Source organism: Pecten maximus, chromosome 12 (assembly GCF_902652985.1).
Source record: "Pecten maximus chromosome 12, xPecMax1.1, whole genome shotgun sequence".
Lineage (NCBI taxonomy): Eukaryota > Metazoa > Mollusca > Bivalvia > Pectinida > Pectinidae > Pecten > Pecten maximus.
The window spans coordinates 22,944,215-22,963,395 of NC_047026.1; the positions used below are offsets into that span (position 1 = coordinate 22,944,215).

Here is a 19,181-nt window from a genome sequence, read left to right on the forward strand (position 1 = left end):
TTGTAATAACAATGCTTAGGTCGTATATATCCTAAAACATGCAATAAAAACACAATCACTCCTGAAAGCCCCGAGCTCAAGGCCTAGATTCTGCTTTATCAACTGCGATAATGGATATCATATATATATGGTCAAACAAACGAGTGCCCGAATGAAAAGTTACTGTCATAACACTGTTATACAGCACAAAAACAACAAAGAACTAGATTTGATCAAGATCAAAACACGGAATTTCCATCTAGGAAAAGATCGCAGACGTTCTGACGGACGCTTTTGGCCATTTTACCTACGTTTTCTCTTCGTTTTCTCTTCGTTTTTTCTTCGCTTCCCTTCTTTAACCCATCAGTTGACTTTCAACCGTGTCTGTGACCTTGAACTTCGAAGGTCAAGGTCAAAGATTTGCATACCTTTTATAGCCAGTCTTTCATGCTAAAGATGCCAATTATCAAGTCTGTAGGTGTCAGAGTATTGAAAGAAAAACATTTCAAGTGTAATTTTAGGATAATATTTAACTTTGGCGATAAAATGTTTTCCAAAGTACTTTTTTCTGAGATATGTTTAATGATTTTGCCTTCAAACGATGCAAACATCTTCAAAAGAATGTTTTCTTTCATATATGATGAAAATAAACGGTTTTTAAGAGAATTTGAAATTTTCGATTTTTTTTATCATTTGACCTCCGTGACCTTGAACGAAGGTCAAGGTCAATGAAAAGTAATACAATTTGTAGGCATCCGTACATGATATCACTGTGCCAAATATCAAATCTGTGAATGTAAAGATATTGGAGTAGAAGGAAATTAAATGCATTTTTGGGAGAAATTTGAATTTTGGCGGGAAATTGTACATTTTCAAAGTGCCATATCTGCGTCATTTTTTATCGCACAACCAGAAAACTTGCACATTTCGTCTTCCTTAACCATGCCCTTTGCAATGCAATTAAACATTAACTCATTTTGAATATTTAATTTTTGAGCTTGACTTGACCTCGTGCTTAGACCTTGACCTTGACATATTTTCTGATATTGTTGCATAGAAAAGTTAGTCCCGACTATGAACTACAAGATGCACTAATTTGAGAAGGGAAAATCGAATGAACAAAGAGCCTGATTCAAAAGAATTTTTTTTTCTAATTTTAATTTTATGGATTATTTGACCTTGAATGAAGGTCAAGGTCAATGGAAAGTAACTTCTTTTGTAGCCACTCTTACATGCTATTGTTGTGCCAAACATAAAATCTGTATGTGTATAAATGAAGGAGCTGGACATTTTTTAGTGCATTTTGCCCGATTTCTGAATTTTGGTGGAGAAAACTTTGAAATTTTCAAAGTGCCATATCTCCGTCATTTTTCATCCGATTATTTTTTTTTCATATTCCAACTCAGTGGTCCATGCTCTTTCATAGGATATGGACCACGTTACTCAATTAGAGACTTTCATTTTTGACCTTACTTTGAACCCATAGCGAGGTCATGACCTTGACACATTTTCTGATAACATGGCATGGAAAAAAGTTAGCCCTGACAATGATCTGCATGATACACTGAGCGAGCATGAAATAGAAAGATCGTGTATAAAGTTATGGTCGTTCAAAGAAAAATCTGTGTTTTTACCTCTGACCTTGACCTTTGAAAGTATTATCATCAAAATGTCAAATCACCAGCTCGGTTGTTAGGTTTCAGGTACTGTAATACGAACGTTTTATTTGTTTGAGGTTTTGCTGGAAAGTGTTCACAGCAAGTATTATGAATAATAAGATTAAAAAGAAGAAAAAAACATAACAAAAACAATAGGGATTTCCATCCGAAATGGAAATCCCTAATAACGACATTAAATACTTAGTATCAGCGAGACACTACCGTGCACATGGACACGTAACTATCGCAAAGCTTCCCTGTGACTCACACCCTGCGAGAATGGAAGACACAAGTTCCAGGCTGTCGAATACCGCCAACATTCAAATCAATGTTTCTTACTTTCATCAGAATTTACACCACAAAACACCAGTGCGACAATGCTGTCCCATGTTACAGGATACATAACTCCTCCACTTTCCACTAATCTACGGATAAAATCCACAAAGTTAAGATTTCTCTCGGACTTTGTGATTATCCCGACTATTTGACTGCACCGTGTGTACTGCAAATTCGAGTCACAAATCAGTGTTTCGCTCTTACTGATCAGAATTCACATTCCAAACACCAAAGCTCATCCACTAATCTGCGGATAAAATCCACATTGTTCAACTTTTTCTCGAGCTCTGAGAACATATTTGACTGCATCATGTGTACTGCATCTTCGAGTCATAGGGGTTCGGTTTTTCTTTATTAGTAATACATCTGTAAATAACCAGAAATCTAAAAATCCATCCACACATTCTAAAGCCCCATAGAATCGAAAGGGATTTTAGTTTAAGTGTGTATACAAACTGGATTATTCACATATAGCGTTACTTAAGTCTTTGAAACCCAGCTCCTGTGGCTCGAGTGACCAAATCACATACTCGCTGTATTATTAGGACTTTTCATTTAATTCGTATTATCGGATATGAGTTTTTATTATAAAAAAAATGAATACTTCTTGTTAACGAGCATTTCATCTTGACAATGTCATAAATGTATCGATTTTTTTGTTGCCAAGGCGACGAGAGTACTGGCTTGTGACTATGCCGTTAGTGTGAACATATGTACTAGGTAAGTAGGCCCAGAGGATGTAAAAAAAAAAGGGACGCACTTGCATAACGTGTCTACTTAATTTACAATCTGATGGCGGGAATTTTAAATTGGTTAACGATAACATAAGGATTGATTGTCAATTTTATTGCTTGCATGAACTGATGAAGGGAAATGATCCTTGTTCAAATGTGTTCTTCAATCAAATATCAAATTATAGAATTCCTGATAAAAGGTAATAATCTTACAGTTGCCTATGAGCTATGACGTGTCAATAGGTATATCAGTTGTCAGTATTACCCTCTTTATCAAACAAGTCTAGCTAACTGTAACGCGGGACGAGCCTCAGCTTGGTTATTCCAGAGGAATCTGACACAATGATCATATATACAAGTTTATTTTCATAGATTCACAGAAATTACAAACCCATCACATTCTCTATTTACTACATTTATTCCTATATCAATATATCCACAGTCTCTCCATAAGACAGGGATGTCGTTCACATTCTCAAACACCTGTGATGAATTGGTGTCCCAACCAATTCACATATAGCCCGTTAATCCATAAATCATTCCTTGTGAAACAACACAGTAAGAAAACAAATCTGCATCCGCAGCATCCGGTAAACGGATCACAATAACGGTCCTCTACTGGCGAGGATCTACCCAGTGGACAGCAACCATTTTTGAAACGTTAATCGGCCTTAGACCTGTCTTCCTGACAGTTGACCTCAACCTCTGGTCGGCCATGACACTGCGTCACTGAAGATATGTTGTCCCTTCAGGTTGGCCCATCTGATATAATTAACATCTGGCGTGTGAAGCTTTAACAAATATAAAAATAATCACAAAACATCAATTCTTTCACATTCATAATCAACATATATTAACAACCTAGCTATAACGTTATCCACGCGTCACCAATACGCAATTAATTATTGTAAACTACCAATAAGTATACCCTAATTGCCAATGCAATACAATACAATAATAAAAAAAAAATCTAAAATCTACGGTGCGTGATTAAATTCTACATAAAATATCACTTAAATAACGAATTAGTAACGAGTCTTATACGACTTCCACGAGCTTCCGTAGAATTTTCACCTGCGCGCACTCACACCAGTGCATCTGCTCAAGACTACCACTCGCGGCTTCCATGCATAATTAGCATGAACAAAATCACATTACTGAGTTCAATTATCAGTTTTACAACAGTTAACCTACTAATATATTAGCTGAAATACATGTACAATACGTAAGTTTATCTATAAACAACGAAAATATAACTATTTTATCAAAATAACACACCTGTATTCGATTACATAAATAGTCACGCATGAATGGAACGCACCGATAACTAGATGGCTTGACATACAATGGGCGAACTTGATTCCGACGTGCCGCCTCAAGACGGAAAAATTACTTGATTGTGTCCCGAATATGCGTGCGCATTTTCGGCACGTGTCAATCGGCGTAAATTCCTGCCGGTTTGGAAGCACCGGCACATCGGCAAACAAGATGGCGACGTGTTCAACCGAAAGATTAGATTAAGTGAGAAGTTAAAGAATTTCAACTTGTTTTGAGCCTGTCAGGTTATTTTAGTCAGATATGTTGCAAAATAAGTTGATTTTGAAAGCTCTGCAGCGTTCGGTGTTTATAATGCTTTTGAAATATGTTTATTCATAAATGAATATATAAGATAGATAAAAATAAATATGTTTTGGTCTATGTCGGCCATATTGCAACTGAGCCGCTTTGCTTGAATCAACGTGCCGGCGGGAAGCTCAAAACCGGCAAACGGCACAACGGCAAGCTAGATTCAAGTTCGACCAATAAGCACACGATTACCCATGTCCGATGTATGGGCTTCTTCCACAAGTTAATCTTGCGCCATAAACACAGCGAACAGGTAACATTCATAAATGGCCGAACTGGTCACCTGGACAGTCCCACATATAGCTGTACCTGGGTACGCTCACACCCACTCTCACGTGACCAATAAAATGCAAAAGACATTCGTAAACATACAGGCGACCGTGACACTAACAACTCTCACTTGTGATATTATTGATGCTCCAGACCCCTAAACATATGTAATCACTCTAGAGTGATTTTGAGGTAATTAAAATGCCTTTACAAGCTTAACAAATCCCCTTCATATTTTTCTTTGTTCTTTTGGGTCGCGGACGGTTTTGGTTTGGTCTCGATGACATTGGTACATATAGTGATGAAAAATGTCCCTTCGAATAATTTCTTTCTCTCTTCCTCTGAAATGTTTTGGTACATTTGAATAATCAGTCCTTATCTGGAAGCTTTCCTTACCTTATCTTTCTTAACTGATGATTTTTTCCACCTCTTTTTTTTTGTCTCGGCATGTAATGCTACTGAATTATGGCCACTTTTTTGTGTTATAACATCATTGTTGTTGTTGTTGTTGTTGTTGTTGTTGTTGTTGCTGCTGCTGCTTTAAAAGTAATAGTCTGTGTTTTCCTTTCGGATAATAAAACAGTTCGCATCTCATAACCAGGTTTATAACCCTCCTTGCATTATACTTGATATCAGATGACATGAGAATAGATTGCGATCAGGTTAGATATGTGTAGTATCGTTTGTATTTACCATCGTAATTATCCTTGCTTAGGATAATCTCTTTTTCCTTAACAACTTTCTTCTTTTATAATGTTTCCCTTGACACTGCCTCTCATTTGACTTTAAGTTGAGCATTCGCCTCTGTGAGGAAGGCTTTGGGATATTTTCCTGAATCGGACGCTCAGCGTTTTAGATGTGGGGCGACTAGTTTGCCTGTTGTCAGTTTAATGTTAGAGGGTATGTTGTTCTGCTAGGTGTCTTCTGCAATATGCATCAGTGAGATATAGCAATATAAGGCCGACATCAGTTAAGCGTTACAAAGAGGTGAAAAAGAACATACCACCAGCCTCCCAAAACACACAACCACACACTATGCAGACCCTACAAAGGGGAGACCGTCTTTAAATGATAATAGCTGTTGGTAGGGCGTTAAACAAAACAAAACCATCGTACTTTGGTTTGGTTTGGTTTATTTTTTTTAACGTCCTATTAACAGCTAAGGTCATTTAAGGACGGCCTCCCGTGCGTGCGACATGCATGCGTGTGGCGAGTGCGTATGTGTGTTTTGGGAGGATGCGGTATGTTCCGTGTTAAGTCTCCTTGTGATAGGCCGGAACTTTTGCCGATTTAAAGTGCTACCTCACTGAAGCATACTGCTGAAGACACCCAGTAGCACACCCCACCCGGTCACATTATACTGACAACGGGCGAACCAGTCGTCCCACTCCAAATATGCTGAGCGCTAAGCAGGAGTAGCAACTACCATTTTTAAAGACTCTGGTATGTCTCGGCCAGGGGACAGAACCCAAAGCCTTCCTCACAGCGGCGAACGCTCAACTAAAGGCCAAAAGTGAGGCATTGTCAAGGGAGACATTAGGAAGAAGAAAGTTGTTAGGAAAGAAGAGAAAAGATAAGATCCTAAGTTTAGTCGCCTCTTACGATCATGCAATAGGGGCAGCAGGTACAATTCTTACGCCCTACCTGCAGGGGGCAAAACCATCGTACGTTCGTTCATATGTACATATGCTCACCTTAACCACTTTAGTTTAAAAGGTGTTTATCAAACGCTGTATCAATTTGTCAAGAATGAGGATCGATACCATGTACGAATTTATTCGGGCACGCGAGGGAGTTTGTATCGTCTTTGGTGCTAATACTGTACCAGTACATTGACACGATCACATTGAGTGTATCTAATGGTGTATATCAACAACGCCAACAAACATATTGCAGTTATAAATGTACTTTAATTGTGAGTGCGGAGTAATTTAGTCAACATGTGGAATGTTTCCATGAATCATACAATCTAATCAATAAAATAAGCAGCATTTACAGATTTTATTCGAAGTTGAAATACTAAAAGGTATATCATATTGTAGTTTATCTTATAGATGATTGTTATATCTGGCAGGTGGGAAAGACACAGAATTCATTTTATATCTTCATTTGTTCATGAAAGACGTCATGAAATATGTTGTGATGAAATCATATGCGGTTAACAAAACAGTTTTTTGTTTTAGGTATGTTTCATGTTCGCAGCAGTCATTCTCATACAATCAATCCGTGTCAGAGAAGAATACGAAGGAATGGGAGTTTATTCTCGATTGAGAGCATTTTGTTTCGAGAATCTTTCCCATACTGCAAACAAAAGTGTCTTCACGATAAACTCACCAGGTTATTATGAGAAACTTCTCCAAGGATCGGCAAAACTGGTTTTCTTACGGGTATGTATTTCAAAAACCATTTTGAAGATTTTTTAACATCCGACGTAATCATGTAGGCTTATGAGTTGTACCTATTTATAAAAGTTCCAAATATATATTTATTACCAGATGTTGAACACTGTCAGTGCTCAGGCCGTCACGGTTAAAAATCATTCTCATAATTTACCCTGCCCGTGATTGGTGACAACCTTATCCTCTTACATATGCATAATTGGCAGCAGTTCATAAAAGAATATGAGGTTTTAATGACTTTTTACAGCATGGCATGAACTTCGAAACTACGAAGACCTCTCTCCAGTCGTCGCTCAGAACTAGAAATGCGTCCTCCGCCCTAGAAAATGTTGATGCGTTCTACTTGGAAAAAGTATTTCTCTCACAATCTGCAACTCAGTATCTGTTTCCGGAGAAAAAAATCGTCATAAACGGGGGGCCATACGAGATTTTGCCGTCGAATATTGAGCGCATTCTTAGAGGTAATGAAATGTTTGCCACTACTGTAATCGAACAGGACTTCCACTGTAAAACTTGTTCACTGATGATTTCTACAGTAACTCTCTACCAATGTGAAGCCGGCACTTTTGTTAAATTTGATTTGTTTGGGGATATAAGTGACGAGAGAATTATTTCAGACCATGTAAATACACATCTAGGGAGATGTCTGGACAAGTGTGACGAAGTCATCGTTATGTATGTTACATACCAGAAACAACAGAATACCGATATTCTTCTACAGGTACTGTCAAAACTGAACTGGAGAAAGGTTGATGAGGTTGACATGTATGGCATGGAAAAGCCGATCTAAAATCATGTTTTAATGTCGTGGAAAACACATCTGAAATCGTTAATAAGCCACAAAGACTTGGACTGCATTATCCTATATTCTAAGCTAATAGAAAATATAGCTACATCATTATATCATTATGATCTTAATCAGAGAAATAGATCTCATATAACGCTAATTTTCTATGAAGAATTCTAGATCTTAATAAACTACTAAAGTATATGTATATATATATTGGGAAATATTCCATTGATGCTCCATGATCAGATATCAGATGAACAGTCATGGTTTACAGGGATATGGACACATTACAGACAACAAAATGGTAATAAGCTTAGAACATATATATATAGATTGTTCAAAAACGATTTACAACCTGAAACTTAGGTAACCAGTTTAATACCCAGATAACACAGGGGCGTTTTATTATGTCGTATGTTGAGCGACTGAACATTCAATATCAAAATCTGAATGTCGTATGTCGTATGTTCAGCGGCTGAATATTCAAAAGTTACCTCGTTGGCTGGTAAAAACACAAGATATGAAGTTTTGAATGTCGTATGTCGTATGTTCAGCGGCTGAACATTCAAAATCTGAATGTCGTATGTCGTATGTTCAGCGGCTGAACATTCAAAATCTAAATGTCGTATGTCGTATGTTCAGCCGCTGAACATTCAAAAGTTACCTCGTTGGCTGGTAAAAACACAAGATATGAAGTTTTGAATGTCGTATGTCGTATGTTCAGCGGCTGAACATTCAATATTTGAATGTCGTATGTCGTATGTTGAGCTAACTTCACACAGCCCACAAAAAGCACATCGTTTTATCTAGGCCACTACAAAAGTTACCACATTAACCAAAAACTATCATACTTATGGAATATGGTCTTGTTTATCATGCACATTGTTGTCATTTATCCGTATTCTCGAAAACCCCATAGGGACTTTTCGAAAATTGGAGATTCCCGCCGATCTTTCCTGCGGTGTGCTTGACTTTCATACTCAAAATACAAACACTTGGACAGCAAATTGTGATGTATTTCATATTGATGACACTTCTGCACTTTGATATTAATAAAATTAAAGCACATAATTGGATCTTGGTGATGATTTCAAATAGAAATTATCGATAATTATGTGTGTGGTTTTCACGATTTCTCTAATATGGCGTCAAGTGAAGACTGAACCGAGCGACCGCAAAGGATTGTTGGAAGGTCAGGGGCCACTATGTTAACACAAGGGCAAATAGAGAGTTACCAATCTCTCTGTATATATGTCTCTGAACCAATGTACAATAATTGAACAGGTCTTGACATCAAATTAAGTATTTTTCATTGAAAAAATGTATGATAGCATTAATATGATCAGGGACATACTTGTGTACGTCCCTGATATGATTTAAGGAGTTTTAACAAGCAATGTAAATATATAGAAATTGGGAACAAACAAAAATTAATTTGGCAAGTTGTGTGGTCTATGAAAATGTTTGGGAAACCAGGCTTTGCAGTTGTTGACAATATTGTATTTAGTTAGCAACTAAGTTCTCTGGTCTCTGGTTAATTACTCAACAGTTCATACATCACTGTATTTAAATCTATGATTTTTAACTGTATTTGTTACAAAAAAATGTATAAGTGACACATACTATGATAGATATTGACTTATTGGGGATAGAAAACAATGTAGTTCCAACGGGTCAGTTTTTCAGGTAAATTGTACATAATGCTGCTGGTGTCCAACTGCCCTGGAGGCAAAGGGTACCCAGCTGGGCTCTAGAATCCTCATTGACAGGATGGGAACAATGTGTACTAATTACAGGTAAGGCTATAGGTTGGTTTTGGGAAGTGGTGAATTTACATTTATACTACCATGTGCAATTATAGTGAAATTATTTTTTTTACTTCATTCCCTAGCTGTTATTACAATTAATTTTTAAAACAATGTCTTTATATTTTCGAATCAAATAGGATACGAACTGCTTAATTACTGTATGTGTCACGTTTCCATTTTGATGTACATTATTTTTCTGTGTTAGTTAGAAATGTTGGTCTTCTTAAACCTATTAACCAATCTGTTAACAGTTATACGGCTTATTTTGACCAGAGACGTATATATCATTTATGATATCAGAAACATTTTATATACTTAACATATATATAACTAATACATGTTTCGGATGATATATACGTCATTGTCCACCTCAATTATTTTGTTTACAATTTTAATCTAATTAAAGTTGAACAACCACCAGAATAAATAAATAGGCCAAATATGATGTCATAATATTGATAATTTTTTTTATAAAATCACGTTAAATTAACGTCTGCACGCAATGATCTCCCTTTGGTGGTCCACTCAGATGGAAAGATACAATATCATCCTGTCTATCAAATAAGGAGATAATATGATACTGTTACTGTTCTTGTAGCCATGGCTAACCTGAAGCAGTAAGCCAACCTGAGGTTATACACATCCGGCCTGCTTTGCACAGCTTCATCACAGTATACAGTACCTGTGGATGGCTACTAATTAACTCACCTGGCACAGCTCTCATGTGTGCCTGACCAGGGTCAGTCATGCATGGCACCTATAACAGATACTGACACTTATTGTGGGTAGTACACAACTTCATACTTGTGTAACATTGTATTAGAACAACAAACCAGGTAATGCTCGTAAATATATAGTAAATATTTGTTTTAATGATACATTTAAATCAAAGATCTATATTAAATTTAGTATATAGGTCTCTGTTTAAATGAACTGAATTTATTTAGTTTATTTCATAATTACTTGCCAGTCAAACAGCAATTACATATGTAACATCAAACCTGCACTGAGTAGTTATATGTTCCTTTCATGTTAAGAATATCTTATGTTTGATACAACACTTATTAAAAATCATATAATTCATTAGTACTATATTTACATTCTGTGATGCATTTGCCTATATGTCGTTCTCGATCTATACGAAGTAATCAAATTGTCAATGCCGTCACACACACACACACCCACATCCACACACACACTGGGGCTCGTTGCCGAATTTTCAGAAATGCTAAACAGTAGACACGAAAACATTAAAAGCCAAGCATTTATAAAAAAAATCTTGTGAAAAATCGGGAGTATCGACATGGCTGTGTATGCATTCACTGATGTGACGGTTTAGACTGGAATCGGTTTCGAAAGAAATATCCTTGGAATCTTTTTCACCTACTGTCAAGATGATTTTCATTTAGAATATAAGAGCTGATATTCCTGTAAAAATAATGTAAATCCAGTCGATAGAAAAATAAGTGTCTCTGGCGAATCGATTCACCGCCGCATCACTTCTAAATGTTAACCGTATATCAATGCGCTGAAAAACGGTTTTGTTTTTATTTTAAACAATCAGAAATTATGCAATTCTGAACAATTTAACGATATCTACAAACGTATATGAAATATAATATAAAGCCAAATTTGTGCAAAAAACATTTTATGTGATTGCTATTAATAACGACATGAGGGACTATATTATTCCCTCTGGAAATTTCGGCTGTTCCGGTATTTGAACTTGATGACGTCAGTGATAGGGGAAGCGGCAAGTTGAATTCAAACGTGTCTTAAGCTACAGTAAATAATATATATATAAATGTAAATATAAGCATTGAACTGTTACCAAATGGTAGTATACAGATAAATATTTCATTTCGCACTAACGGCGACATTCTATGTATCTGTCACCCAAATTGTATTCATATCGACTGTATACTACCATTTGGTAACACTTCAATGCTTAAATAAAATTTGGATATCAATATATATTATTTAAACTACCTTCAAAGTTAAACATATGTGTGCAGAAATACATAATGAAATAACCATTTTATTTTAAATTACTTAATTAACTGTAATCCATTTTAATTTCATTTTAATAACATATGAAATAAATTACTAAGTAATAAAACAATAGACGTTCATAGAAACCTAATTGGAATAAAAATTGTATAGCTGTCTTTTACACATCTTTAGGATATTTCAATTCAACATTTAGACATTATTAAAATCATGTATTAACAAGTAACAAATATTCCTAGTATACTACACAAATTTTGATATTAATACAAACAGATCAAAGGAACATGTGAATTGTATTTGTTTATAGATAAAATATTCATGTATATAAGCATCAAAGTATATATATGATATAGTCTGAGTATAGACCTAGGGCTGACTTGGTGTCTTATAAGACACCAGGTAGACTCGGAGTGCACTCCAAGTACCTGGAGTCCAAACGGAGTGCACTTCAAGTCCAAATGGAGTGCACTCGGAGTGCACTTTCTGTAATCTTTAGTGTACACTCAACTATACCCGTTAGTATTACAATATATGATGTTGTCTATCCAGTGATTATTATACTATAGTGTACTGGAGAGCTATTAAGCTATCATTATATTTGCTTTATAGTGAAATTACCGATGTGTTCACATGTTTAGTTTTGCTCGTGTTTGCAAACAGTATTGTTTTGCTAGCTGAAACACATTTGAAATTATATTTCAATTCTGTACCAGTAAGTAGAAGTTGTCAGTTACTATTAATAGAACTAACACAGTGATTTCATAAATAGTGGAATTATACTTGGGTTTTTTTAAACGTCCTATTAACAGCCAGGCTCATTTATGGACGTGCCAGGTTATGGAGGGGGAGGAAAGCCGGAGTACCCGGAGAAAAACCACCAGCCTACGGTCAGTACCTGGCAACTGCCCCATGTAGGTTTCGAACTCGCAACCCAGAGATGGAGGACTAGTGTTAAAGTGTCGGGACACCTTAACCATTCGGCCATCGCGGCCTCTCGGAGCAACCCAAGACCAATTGGTTATAAAATGGAGCTAATAAAACGATAATATCTATTGTGATTATCTTTAAAAGTGTTTATGTCCACAAAACTTCCAAAAAAGAGTTTTCAGATTACATAAAACACATCAGATCGTTTTATCTCTCAATTTGTTGTCGCTCATTCTTTGTTTTATATTTGCAAATGCTAAGGCAGCAGGATATTGTTTCGATCGGTTGTTCCGCCTCCTGGATCCGCCTATGTCTGTTTTAGCAAATTGCAAACTTTAATGCAAGTCGGATGAACGTTAAGGCACTTGGTCATCTTTTTGTGAGAAGCAGCCGACAAGTATACTGTACTCTGTCCAAGATGTAGCATCTTTAAAAATCAAAGAAGTGAACTCTTCCACTTCCACGATGTTTCAGAATTAGAAGAGACAGACATAAATATTGTTAAAATTTTACTTTATTTGGTTAATAAGAGTACCTGTACTAAACATTTATATTTGACGTCATAGTAATACAAGTGCACTTTCCTTCTACATAATACATAATTGTACATTATATTAAAGATAGATTCCCACAATTTTTTTTCTTAATTTCTGTTCACCGTAGAAAGTCATTTTGTTTTTGCTGTATTTATTTTTCTGGATTATCTAAGTAATGAGATTTGCGTTATTCCTTAAAATCGCTTTTTAAATTTGGAATTATACACTCGCAAGAACTTTTGGTAATAACTACAATAAACATAGACATAGGAATGTTGAATGGTAGCTTTAAGCCGTTTACCTCGGTATTTACATACAACATAACAAATAGGAACATGTTATAAGTAAGGTGTATGATGTGATGATTTCTATTTACCAATTGTTAATTTCCCGTTATATTACTAGAGAGCATTATCCCTGCATCCCATTCCTACAGTGTTTACATATCTACTTTGATTCAATGTACAAGAGCATTGTTCCCATTACCACAATTTCAAAGGCAGATGTCAAACTACTGACGGAGAAATTAACAACACAAGCTTTGGAGAGATTGAGATTGATGTGGAGATTATGCACTTTGGTGTAACCTTTACACTCAACTCTAGTTGGAATAAATATATCATCTTTAACTTTCTACATAAATTAAATCGTCCGCTTATGTAAAGAGTTCTGACAAGAAATACCTAAGTTATGTAATGTATATATATCTGGTTAAGATTACAGATCCATACTTAGCATGCTTGACTTTTCATACAACCCTATATACTTTGCATTTTTAGAATACGTTTTATTGCAATGCAACTTTTCGTGGTAACATGATTTTAGATAGGCTTTTCAATGCCATACATGATGTCCTCACCAACCTTTCTGCAGTTCAGTTTTGACAGTACCTGTAGAAGAATATCGGTATTCCGTTGTTTCTGGTATGTAACGTACATAACGATGACTTCGTGACACTTGTCCAGACATCTCCCTAGATGTGTATTTACATGGTCTGAAATAATTCTCGCGTCATCTAGTTCACCAAACAAATCAATATTAACCAAAGTACCTGCTTTACATTGGTAGACAGTAACTGCAGAAATCATCGGTGAACAAGTTTTATAGTGGAAATCCTGTTCGGCTAAAGCAGTGGCAAACATTTCATGCCCTCTAAGAATTCGATCAATATTCGACGACAGAATCTCGTATGGCACCCATTTAACTACGATTCTGTTCTCCGGAAACAGATACTGAGTTGAAGATTTTGTGAAGAACAACCTGCCTAAGTAGAACGCATCAACTTTTTCCAGAGCAGATGACACATTTCCAGATCTGAGCAACGACTGGAGAGATGCCTTCGTAGTTTCGAAGTTCATGGCATACTGTAAAAAACAATTAAATATCAAATAAACTGCGGCAGATAGATCATGAGTCTACACGATGTTTTCGAGTAATAAAAATCGTCAATGTGGTTTTTGAAATACATACCCGAGAGAAAACTAGTTTTGCTGATCCTTGGGGGAGTTTCTCAAAATAATCTGGCGATATCACGAGGACACTTTTGTTGGTAGTATGGAGGAGCTTCTTGAAACAAAATGCTCTCAATCGAGAATAAACTCCCTTTCCTTCGTATTCTTTCCTGACACGAATTGATTGTATGAGAATACTTTTACCGTCATCAATGACTGCTGAGAACATGAAACATACCTGAAACAGGTTTAAACTGTTCATATTAACTGCATATGATTTCATCACAAACGTATTTCATGAAAAAATGAAGAAATGAAAGGAATTTTCCAGCCTGATATAATAATCATCTATAAGATAAACTACAATGTGATGTACTATTTCAGTATTTAATCTTCAAATATAATCTGTAAATGGTTATTATTTGTATTGATTAATTTGCATCATTCATAAAAAAAAATACTCCTCACTCATAATTGGAGTATACCGCTAACTAGATTACGTTTGTTGAAATTGTTGATATACATCATCAGGGTTATTTTAATATCACCGTGTCAATAATTCAAATGCACTGAAGTATTGGTACCACAAACCAAATAAATCCATGACCTAAAAGAACAAAGAAAGATATCAAGGGGATTTCTTTAGTTTGAAAAGGCTTTTCCCTCAAACCTTTAGACATACCTCTCTATGATTACATAACTTTAGAGGTCTAGGGCATCGATCACTTCACAAATGAGATTTGTGAGCTAGATCTGTTTTAAGAAGAGCTGCCCTACAGGTAGGACGTAAGAATTGTACCTGTTGCCCATATTGCATGATCGTAAGAGGTTATTAAATTAAGGATCTTATCTCTATTTTTCTTTCTAAATAACTTTCTTCTTCCTAATGTCTCCCTTGACAATGCCTTACTTTTGGCCTTTAGTTTAGCGTTTGTCCCTGTGAGGAAGGCTTTGGGTTCTGTCCCCTGGCCGAAATATTCAAGCTGATTTAATTGATCCTTTTTTACCCTGTCCATCAGCCCAGGGGGGTCAGTCAGGACCAACATGTGCATATCAAGCTGTCATCCAATGCTGATAAGGTTAACAAAGTAAACATGAATTCCATATAATTCAAACAAATAAAAAGTATTTAATTCTATCTTATTTTGGTTTTAGAAGCTTTTTTTTTGTTTTAGTTAATTTGGCCCTTTTTGACCACGCCCATTAGCCCCTTGAGTTCAGTAAGTACCAATATACACGTAGTTTATATAATATATTTAAGAGTTTGGTTTGCCTTTGACCATGGAAGCTTCCTGGCAAATTTCATCGAATTTTGTTCAGCGGTTTTGGAGGAGACGTCGAACATGTAAATTGTTTAGGGAATAGAATACGTCACTTGAGACTTTCCTAAAACAACAACTTTCTTATGACCGATAAATCAAATGCAAAGTGTTAATAGTACAGCGAGTGCATGATTTGGTCACTCGAACCATGGGGGTTCGGTTTCAAAGATTTAAGCAATACTATATATTACATCGGTGAATCGAACTCCAGTTTTTAAGCACACTAAAACTAAAAATCCTTTAAATCTCGATTTTATAGGGTTTTTAACTGTGCGTCAATGTTGGATTTTAAACTTGTGGTTATTCACAGATGTCATATGTTACTCATGAATTAATACCGAACCCATGTGACTAGAAGCTAACGTACACAAGATGCAGTCAAATGTCGAGATGATGTCATAGCTCAATTAAACGTTTAAAAACGAGGATTTTATTCGAAGATTAATGGAGGAGCTTTGTGATATTCCTGAAATATTGGATATCATTGCACACTCGTGTTTTTGGATATAATTTCTGATAAAAGTAAGAGAGAAACATTGATTTTAAAATTGACGGTATTCGACGACCCGGTACTTGTGACCTCCAGCCTTGCCGGGTATGAGTCACAGGGAAGCCTTGCAATAGTGACGTGATCATGTGCATGATAGTGTCTCGAAGATATAAGATAGTTTTTGTGTGCTGTCTAACAGTGTTACCACTGTAACTTTTCATTTGGACACCGTTTCCTTGACCACATATACGTGATATCCATTATGGCAGTTAATGTAGTAGAATGTAGAGTGTCGGTGATACATATACAAACAGCATGGATTATACCGACATTCTTATTAGGATATAAACGACCTAAACTTTGTTATAACAAAGCATCAATCAATCAGATAGAAGTAATGGCGTTAACAGCTTCTGTGTAGATTAAGTCAACCGTGGCATGCTAATGGCATTTACCCATCAAAATTCTTCATGATGCATTGATTATGTAGGTTATCAATAAATTTGTCACCACTATTTTGTTGATATTGATATTCTCCCAAGTGTTTCGGATTTCAACCAGCTATGATTTTTTATAATGCCGCGTGAAGGTAATAGAAAGCTGCGTACAAAGAGCGATAATCTAAAAAACAATATGTAGTCTTATGATCATAGTTCAGGCCAAGTAACCTCGGGTGACGGGCCACGGCAGTTCAGTACGTTAGAGTGTCGATCACGTGACCTCGGCTAAGAGACCGCGATTGCTCAGTCGGCTACAGTGCCGGTCATGTGACCTCAAGTTAGAGGGCCGCGATCGCTCAGTCGGTTAGGGAACCGGCAATGTAACCCCAGGTGAGGAGACCGCGATGGCTCAGTCGGTTAAAGTGCCAGCCACATAACCACAGGTGAAGGGGGCGTAAAATCAGTAGAGGTGTCGGTTTCTGTTTTTCGGGAAGCTGAGAAACGGCCCGATCTATGCTGTCGTTGTTATGTCCTTTGACAACACACTTAACCTCAATTGTGTTGATGGCATGCGACTGTCCTCCTGTATGTTGTTCTATGAAGTAATAACGGACTACTACAAGGATACCCAACCTCAACATGACCCTGGTTATTCACATTGTGATCAGCCTAGCAAACAAACAAACCAACCAACAGGCAAATTACCCTCGCTTCGAGGAATATGACATCCAAACCGGTAATATTGTTTTATGAAGATTGGTCCTTTACATACACATACCTTTACATTGCCCACTTATTACCAAATACAATGGCAAAATGTATTTCCTTTCAAAAAAATCTAGAACTATTTATGGAACTAGTATCATTATGGAAATAAAACATGTTGTTTATCATTTTGCATGAAAGGTACTGCTAGAAATATTTTACCTGAGTATTGATTATGAATACCAAAAAATCATTGACACATCTATCTACTCCCTCTGATGTGTTATGCTGTTACATAGGGTAGGTGAGGTTGTCATTTTAGAATTCAAGGCTTGGAGTTCCTTTTTAAATGTCATGTTTTCCCATGAAAAAGTATAATTTCGTCCCTGCTACCTTATTTGAGACTTTCTACCTATTCTAGCTGTAAACGAACCAACCAGTTTGGTTTATTAGGAAGGGTTGATGGGCCTTTGTGAATACACGAGTATTTCATTTTCGAAAGAAACACAGGAAAATCCATAGCTAATGTCGCAAACACTATGGTGTTTGCACAAACTATTCCAATAACAAGCAACATTTACTGAAAGTGTGGTCATGGTCCCTAACAATTATATACATTCCTGATTATGATGCTTACCATTAGATTACCGATAAATCCGGCGAATCCTGTGTTATATTCCAGAAGCTCGTGGTATCGACTTGGAATGTAATCAATGCCGTCATATAAGTGTTTGCGTATCGACACCACGTCATCATAATCATCAGCTTTTGTCTTTCTGAATTTTAGTTCCGCCATCTCTTTTGCCAATCTCTGGATCCTTACTCAGTATGACCTTGTATATTGCACCAGTTTCTGTACTCTCGGCCGGTTGTTGTTGCTTAGATGGTAGGCCGCTAGATCCCCCTTCCTCTAGTTTGGACGTTTTGGTGGGTTCGTGTTCCACATTGTCTATCCACGAGCAGTCTTCAGTTAGTTTTTTCGAATTTCTGGGTCGTTATTTTAGTTTTACTTTTGTCAATCCTAGAGTACCGTTTTGTTTAGCTGATTGCGCCCGTATTCGGAATGTCTACGATAGGAAAAGAACACACTCATCCAGCTCTTTTTCCATTCTAGGACTCGCTACATGTATGCTGATGCTAATAGCCTAGAGTGTTATAACCTGTGAGGCAATGGAAATGATTCCATATAATCCTGAATAAATGTCAAAATTATAATGGGTGGTGGAAAAGCCCAAATCAAGAGCTCCAATATCACGACTTTCGCATTAAACGTCGACTGTTAACAAAACACTGACTTTACAAGGGACTGGAAAATACAGCTTGATAGAAACTACAGGTTCCATTTCATTCTATGATATAAATTTAACATCTGTTGCATGAAATGTAAACCTCGCGTTCTACGCTATAATGTAAAGCCACATACAATGTGTTAATTATCTTTGAAATCAATAGCAGCATATGATAATATCATAGTTAATATGCGTTTTAAATTTTTGTCTGTGAAATGTACAATAATACTAATGTATCAAAATGGTTCAGATCGCATTTCAGATGTACCGTTGGCCTAGTATTAGGAAGCAGGTCTACGTGACCGAAGGGTCGCTAGTTCCGAGTCACGGCATGGGCGCTGTGTTGTATCCTTGAACAAGATAGTTGTGTTCCAGCTGACCCAGCTGTAAATGGGTACGTGGTAGGGCAGT

The 19,181-nt window shown here is 36.5% G+C and overlaps 2 protein-coding genes across 2 annotated transcripts; one reads left to right on the forward strand and one right to left on the reverse strand.

The window, feature by feature from the left end:
* The first annotated feature begins 6,803 nt into the window (after nt 1-6,803).
* Nucleotides 6,804-8,286, forward strand: LOC117340010. The gene is made up of 2 exons (XM_033901754.1): nt 6,804-6,990; nt 7,250-8,286. The coding sequence occupies exons 1-2, from the start codon at nt 6,853-6,855 to the stop codon at nt 7,790-7,792; spliced, it is 681 nt and encodes a 226-aa protein (XP_033757645.1). The 5' UTR covers nt 6,804-6,852; the 3' UTR covers nt 7,793-8,286.
* Nucleotides 8,287-13,894: 5,608 nt separating this feature from the next.
* Nucleotides 13,895-18,277, reverse strand: LOC117338939 (histidine N-acetyltransferase-like). Its single transcript, XM_033900303.1, has 3 exons — nt 18,119-18,277; nt 14,544-14,762; nt 13,895-14,437 (listed from the first exon to the last, which is right to left on the reverse strand). The coding sequence occupies exons 1-3, from the start codon at nt 18,275-18,277 to the stop codon at nt 13,895-13,897; spliced, it is 921 nt and encodes a 306-aa protein (XP_033756194.1).
* Between the last annotated feature and the right edge of the window lie 904 nt (nt 18,278-19,181).

Excerpts from the sequence above, each read along its gene's own strand:
- LOC117340010 (XM_033901754.1), top strand. The coding sequence starts at position 6,853 with ATGGGAGTTTATTCTCGATTGAGAGCATTTTGTTTCGAGAATCTTTCC. Across the intron at positions 6,991-7,249 it reads CAAAACTGGTTTTCTTACGG|CATGGCATGAACTTCGAAAC; the intron begins GTATGTATTTCA and ends GACTTTTTACAG.
- LOC117338939 (XM_033900303.1), bottom strand. The coding sequence starts at position 18,277 with ATGGCGGAACTAAAATTCAGAAAGACAAAAGCTGATGATTATGATGAC. Across the intron at positions 14,763-18,118 it reads GATTTATCGGTAATCTAATG|GTATGTTTCATGTTCTCAGC; the intron begins GTAAGCATCATA and ends AACCTGTTTCAG. Across the intron at positions 14,438-14,543 it reads CAAAACTAGTTTTCTCTCGG|TATGCCATGAACTTCGAAAC; the intron begins GTATGTATTTCA and ends TGTTTTTTACAG.